The sequence below is a fragment of the Sinocyclocheilus rhinocerous genome, unplaced genomic scaffold (genome assembly GCF_001515625.1).
Source record: "Sinocyclocheilus rhinocerous isolate Xijiao unplaced genomic scaffold, SAMN03320098_v1.1 scaffold144, whole genome shotgun sequence".
Lineage (NCBI taxonomy): Eukaryota > Metazoa > Chordata > Actinopteri > Cypriniformes > Cyprinidae > Sinocyclocheilus > Sinocyclocheilus rhinocerous.
The window spans coordinates 335,112-341,509 of NW_015645650.1; the positions used below are offsets into that span (position 1 = coordinate 335,112).

A 6,398-nucleotide genomic window follows, 5' to 3' on the forward strand; every position below is an offset into this window, starting at 1 on the left:
TTTTCTTTTTATTTATTATACAATTAACAAAAGCAAAAAAGTTCTCTAACACTAGCTTGCTTGCTCTATTCTTTTTCTATTCTGTTTTCTTTTTATTTATTATATAATTGAAAAAATACTTGCTATGTGTACTGCATTAAGCTTAGCTAACTGAGACTTGTTATAGCACTTGTTTATCATTGCTCTTTTGTTGATTTTGATTGCTTCCATTGTCCTCATTTGTAAGTCGCTTTGGATAAAAGCATCTGCTAAATGACTAAATGTAAATGTAAATAATGTTAATGTTTTATACACATTAAAAATGACTGATTTATATTAAGGCGTGATGCATGCTTTACTGGTGTAAACTGAGCCTTACCTTATCCGAATACAGATCTGGATCTTCCTGACATAATCGATACAGAAACGATTTAGGATCCCTGCACAGGGTCTGTTTGGTTGTAACAAAGTAGATTCCCCCGACATTGAGCCGAACCCACCGAGGTCCTGGTTTCTCTGTGGCTTCTGGTGATGGGGAAGTGGGGTTGCTCTTCATAGGGAACCCAAACACTGCTCTGGAGCCGGAGACCCCTGGACTGGCCAAGCCACTCCGGGGCGGAATCACCAGTGTAGGCGAGGGGAGTCTCACGTTCACTGAGCCTCTGATTTCACAATGCTCGGTCTGCTCGATGATGCCAGTCGCGTTGGGCTCAACGTGCAACTCTGCCATATTTTCGCAGCACAAACAGTCAGTTCCGTCTTGATCAAACACTAAATGTCTTTATTTAGCGCTCCGCACGGCGCTGTTACGCTAAACGAGCCGGGTTTACACGCGCTGATAACGACGACAAAAGCGTTGCGGTGTAGTAACGCGCACGCGAGGCGACATAGCTTACAATTCCCAAAAACCGCTACACCGATCCGTTTTGTTTATACAAACGACCCATGTAAGCTACAAATATTATGAGTGAGACTCATATCACTTCCCGGTCAAGTAAATCCATATGTGCCAAAATAAAAGTCTGGACAATAATATTTGGGGGATTTGTTTAATTTTTTTTATGTCAACGATAATGTGGGTATTATTATTTTAAACTAAAACAATTAACATAACTGCCGGTAACTGCAATAAAGCTGAAAATATTAGACTTCAACAATTGCAAATGAATGAATGAAAAATGCTGCATTGGTAACTAACCGAAATAAATAATATTAAGAAACATAAATAATTAAAAAATATATATAAAAAAGGGACAAAAGCACATAAAAGCTAACAATAAATAAATAAGAAACGTAAAATACAAAAATAAAAACTATTTTAAAATATTAATAAATACTATAATAATATATCAATAATGCTAAAAACACTTTAGAATTTGTGGATGGATTAATTCAACAAAGAAAAAAAAACTTTCAATTTAAAATGGTTTATTAAGCACAGAAAGTCAGAATGAGAGATTTAATTTATGTACATATTGGTTGGTAATCATTTTAAAATAAATATTACAATAATGTTATTTCATTACCTTTATAATACAAACAAACAAAAATATAATTTTTTTAACTAAAATAATACAACAGTGATTCACAAACACAAGCTTTCTCAGTTGTTTCATTCAGTTTTACATTGTACTGCAAGTACAGTCTAGCTTGAATGGAACCGAAGAAAGTTTTCAAAATAAACTTATTGACCAACTTTAAGATATGGATTCGGTACAAAGTCCCATTTCATTTAAAACAGTTTCAATGTCTCTCAGTAGGTTGTGCAGAGGCTCCAGCACTGGAGTGATGTGTTGGTCCACCCATTCCTGAACTGTAGAGTCTGAGTACAGCAGACACATCTCTCCTCTCACCTCTTGCACCTGGCTCTCCACAGCATCAAGAATACTGTTGGAGGAATTGAGAGGAAAAATATGGATATATCATAAAACCTTGTTAAAAGTTCACATGAATAAGACGCATGGTGTATCACAGTTTCCACAAAAATATAAAGCAGCACAACTGTTTTCAACATCGGTAAGAAGCAGAAATATTTCTCGGGTACCAAATCAGCATATTAGAATGATTTCTGTAGGATCAAGAGACACTAAAGACTGAAGTAATGAGTGCGGAAAATTCAGATTTGCATCACAGATATAAATTACATGTTTAAATATAGTAAAATAGTCAAAACATTTATTTAAAATGATGTTATATCAAAGTAATAATATTTCACAATATTACTGTTTTTACTGTATATTTGATCAAATAAACACAGCCTTGGTGAGCACAAGAGACTTCTTTCAAAAACATTAAACAATCTGAGCAACCACAAACTTTTGAAAAGTAGTGTAAATATAAGTATACATATTAAGAAACTTACATTTTTGCTTGTGTTTTAATCTGTTGTGCAATAAGTGGGTTAATTGTCTTTTTTTGCCTGTGGTAGGGTGTGAACCAGCCCCTCACAAACCTGTTATGCAAGAATGAATACAAATGTTTGGTGAAAAGTTAGCCTTAACTTCACAACCGTCTTAAAACTTAAGAGGCCCTAAACTCACATATTGTTCTGAAAATGTCTCAGTTCTGCAGACTCCAGCAAAGACGTCAGCTTCACTATGAGTTCAGCTAGTTTTGCCCCAGCAAAGGAGGAAGATGTCCTGGAAGACAATCTGGGACACACAGGCCAAAGAATATTCTGTAAATGAGTCTATTTTAAAGTTACCCTTGAGGTTTCTTAGTGCTACATTAACACATGCTTTTTTATCTTTTAGGGCACGAATATAAATATACGGTACCTCTCTGTGTCTTCTACATCCACAGTACCAAGTGTCTCAACCACCTTCTTTTGAGCCTCTTCAGTAAAGCCACCTGAATCACAGTGAACAGCTATAGTGAGTTAAGCATTCTTAATACTTATATACTGCCATCAATTTACCACCAAAAAAAGAAATCTAAATGTGTGAAAATGAAAGTGACTGACCGTGCAGAAGAGTTTGCAAACAGGACCCCAGAGAGGGCAAACCCACAGGCATCAGCTCACACAAAATAGACAAGTGGTCATATCTTAAGAGGAAACAAAGAAACATACATGTAGTTGTCTTGGCCAGTAAGACAATTGTGATTCTAGTGATAGTCAAGATGCCATCTAACCTTTGCCATCCAGTTAGAGCAATTCCCTGTAGCTTAATGCCAGCTGACAGGCTGGATGCTACTTTGAGCCATTGTAAATGGTTGTCCAGATGTCTCTGAGTGCTGGTCACACAGGTGTGCACAGTGGTCGAGCCTTTAAAAGAGCTGGCTGCCCACTGCTGTGACATACCCGCGGACTTATATCGTTCCATTAGCATGACTGGAAAAGAACATGTAAAATAATCAAGCATTTTCATGATCAAATAGCTCACAACATTTAACAGTAAAGTGTGTTTTGACCCAATTTACCAGTGTTCTCCACATCTAGAGTAGGGCTGTAATCCCACAACATTGGTTGCACTAATCCAACAAGACCACTCTCTAAAATTAGACCATAAATTGGATATAAATTGTTATTAGTATAATGCAAAGAAAAGTGTATATACAGTATAAAAGTGATAGCCATGAATTAGAAAATGCAGTATAATTCTTTTGGCATAGACTTTAGTTCGATTTGGTAATTTCTCACATAAGATTACATTTATTTATTTCCATTTGATTCATTTCATTTCACGTTGAGTCAACGTGGAGGATGTGGAACATTTAAGATATTTTTGCCCAGTGAAGATAGAGGTGTTGACCTTTAATGTATCAAGGGGAAGGAGGTGAAAGTATCATAAGCATGCAAAAAGCAACTGAAGGGAAGTGTCTGGTGTCTGACGAGAAATAAACATTGAAACATGTCGCATGAGTCAAAGACCGACCATTTATAAAGTGCATCCTGGGTGAACAACCCCTTAAATTTTTAATTAAAATTTTAACTTCCAAACTCACCTATTTTAATATATAATTTAAAAGAAGATTATTCATTTTTAAGATTATACATGAAAAACGTTTGAACGTTTTTTTTTCAGTCAGTGGGGTTCACTGTTTTGGAATGACATGAGGATGAGTAAATAATCACAGAATTATTATTTTTGGACTACCCCTTTAAGCATGCATTTATACATAAGGAACTATTTATTAAATGCATCCTTTCCTCTTATACGCAACAAAATCATGATAATTTTCCAAAATGGGTGATAAATATGTTAACTGCTCGCCTTTAATGGTCTCAGGGGTCATGGACCTGAGCATATCATCCCACATCATCAAATTAAGGTTGGGCGCACTCTCCTGAACGCCCTTTGCCACCTTAATGACATGACTGAGGAACAGCTGGTGAACGCTCCAACCTGGAACATCTAACCAATGTTTGGACTCATCTCCATGACCGAGCATGTACACCTATTAAAAAAAATGTTATTGGATCAACAGACCAATATAAAACTAGCACCCTAAGCTTAAATGTCAAACATCTTTGAACAGGCAACAGTTCACTTGTAGGAATTATTATATTGTAGCCACACATGTGGCATTTTATTGATGGAGGGATGGGCTGTACCTCATCGGCTCCGATGTGCAAGCTGGTACTTTTAGGGTGGAGCTTCATGACTTGTTGTAGCATCTCTTGCACCAGCCTAACTCCTGCATCACGGTGTGGGTTCAGGGTGCCCAGACAGTAGTCCACCTCCCGCAGATCTCTAAACACCTCATGCTTCAGGACAAACTGATTGAGAACATTTTTAAATAGTAAAGAGTTTGAATATGCATAATTCAAATGGATAAATAATTCTTCCTCTCTGTAAATGACAAAAACAGGTTTCATAGTTACTTCCAAATGTCCAAATGTCTGAACCAGGGGAATGATCTCCAGCCCTCTACTGTAGGCAGCATCCTGGATAGACACAATCTCATCACGCCTGTTTGGATAATAGGTATTTTTATCAGTCACATTAAAAAAAAAAAAAACCTTATTTTGAAAATATATACTTGCCTGTATGGAGGCTGAGTTGTAGATTGAAGAGCTTTCAGCTCTCCTTCATAGGGAAACATATCCTCATATTCGATGAGCAAGCCATTGGCACCAAGATCAGCAAATAACTGGATCAGCTGTAGAAACAAAATAGTGGTTAATTCCTTAAAGTTTTATTTAAACAGTCATAAAAGAGTAAAATAAGTTGTACCTCAATTAGGTAGCCAATTCTAGGAGGTGCCCCTTTCAGGTCCAAATGCACAAACTTTTTGCAACTGCGCAATGACTGGTTCATATCAGGTACTGTTCAATAAAAAAATCTAGCAGCGTCTTAAAAGATATTTTAACTCTTACCTCATAATAGCATAATAAAATCAAAATATTAAATGGATTGTAATGTAAATAAAATACATAAAACAATGAATGCAATATAAAATGCTGTAGAATAAATCAAATTCAAATTCAGCACTAATTGACTGACGTTTGTGCAAAAAGTGTGTGACCGAGTGCTGTGCAGAACCACGCAAACGCCTCTGCGTACTTTCCTCTGAATAGAAGGAGGATCAAGAGCCTCGCAGCACCACGAGGGGGCCTGATGCAGTAACAGGAGCATAAGCCGTCCAAAAGAGCTTCACAGGACAGGCGGGTGTGCGCACTCACTCACCCACAGAGACAGACTGCGATTGGAAGCGCGACGCGGTCAGGTCGTGTGTTTTGTGTTGTTGCCGCGCAGTATCTTTTCACGCAAGTGCCGAGGGAAAAGTTTATTTCAGAGACTCTCCAACTAACGGACATGGCCGCTCCCAGATCCCCCTGAACGCCAGGTCAGTATGAGCAGTTTCTGCGTTCATTCCTATGCTTCAAAGGCGCATTGTTGCAGATATAAAGAGTTGCATTGTTAGGACCGTTGGAACTGATTGTTGCACAGCGGTTTGCTACCTTGTGGCCAACCACGAAAGCCGCTTTGGGGATCTGTGGTCGGGGAACCTGCTATCGTGCTGCGGCAAAATGCTCCCATCGGGTTTTTAAATTACAGCCATTCAACACGCAGTTCCCTCGCATTGAGACCAACGCTAGTTTTATCTAGTTATGATTTGATTTAGATGATCTAGACTTAGACCTGTGTTTATAATTTGTGCTTTGTTTTGATTAAACGTTGACTTTTGAGTAATAAGCTGTCATCACTCAAAACGGCGCAAACGGTGCATCAAAGTTATCATGGGTAACGTTAGAGCATTAGTATCTGCATTTGGCATAGGCTATTGTTTATTTTTACCTTTGGAAACAATTTGTAAGCATTATTGTGATGACACAACATTAGTTTGTTTCAGCGAGATGTAATTAAGCACAGTAAACATTTCTTGGGCAGAACTGGTTTGTACTTCTGTATTTTGTTTGAAAGTTTATGAGCCGAACCGACCCTTCCCCCTTTCTTCTCCCGGCCTCGCTGTCG

General features: G+C 37.8%; 3 protein-coding genes across 4 annotated transcripts in view; 1 reads left to right on the plus strand and 2 right to left on the minus strand.

The window, feature by feature from the left end:
• LOC107706864 (BTB/POZ domain-containing protein KCTD2-like) overlaps positions 1-962 on the minus strand; it is a 19,442-nt gene extending 18,480 nt beyond the window's left edge. Inside the window, exon 1 of the mRNA XM_016510695.1 lies at positions 338-962. Coding sequence (XP_016366181.1) covers positions 338-709 — 372 coding nt within the window. The 5' untranslated portion in view covers positions 710-962. The remainder of the gene's footprint in view (positions 1-337) is intronic.
• A 438-nt stretch (positions 963-1,400) lies between these two features.
• LOC107706886 (hexosaminidase D-like) overlaps positions 1,401-6,398 on the minus strand; it is a 6,717-nt gene continuing 1,719 nt past the window's right edge. The window contains exons 1-12 of one of the 2 annotated variants that reach the window (XM_016510726.1): positions 5,157-5,299; positions 4,967-5,082; positions 4,805-4,892; positions 4,535-4,699; positions 4,194-4,377; positions 3,400-3,471; positions 3,112-3,310; positions 2,942-3,024; positions 2,757-2,829; positions 2,520-2,630; positions 2,342-2,431; positions 1,401-1,866 (exon numbers count right to left, since the gene is read on the minus strand). In XM_016510726.1, coding sequence (XP_016366212.1) covers positions 1,677-1,866; positions 2,342-2,431; positions 2,520-2,630; positions 2,757-2,829; positions 2,942-3,024; positions 3,112-3,310; positions 3,400-3,471; positions 4,194-4,377; positions 4,535-4,699; positions 4,805-4,892; positions 4,967-5,082; positions 5,157-5,240 — 1,455 coding nt within the window. In that variant the 5' untranslated portion in view covers positions 5,241-5,299 and the 3' untranslated portion in view covers positions 1,401-1,676. Of the gene's footprint in view, positions 1,867-2,341; positions 2,432-2,519; positions 2,631-2,756; positions 2,830-2,941; positions 3,025-3,111; positions 3,311-3,399; positions 3,472-4,193; positions 4,378-4,534; positions 4,700-4,804; positions 4,893-4,966; positions 5,083-5,156; positions 5,300-6,398 lie in introns of those variants that run through there. The other variant, XM_016510727.1, reaches the window with a different exon arrangement.
• The window catches only part of LOC107706884 (rho GTPase-activating protein 12-like), a 70,888-nt gene continuing 69,997 nt past the window's right edge, over positions 5,508-6,398 (plus strand). Inside the window, exon 1 of the mRNA XM_016510717.1 lies at positions 5,508-5,769. The gene's annotated coding sequence lies outside the window, so the exon portion shown is untranslated. The remainder of the gene's footprint in view (positions 5,770-6,398) is intronic.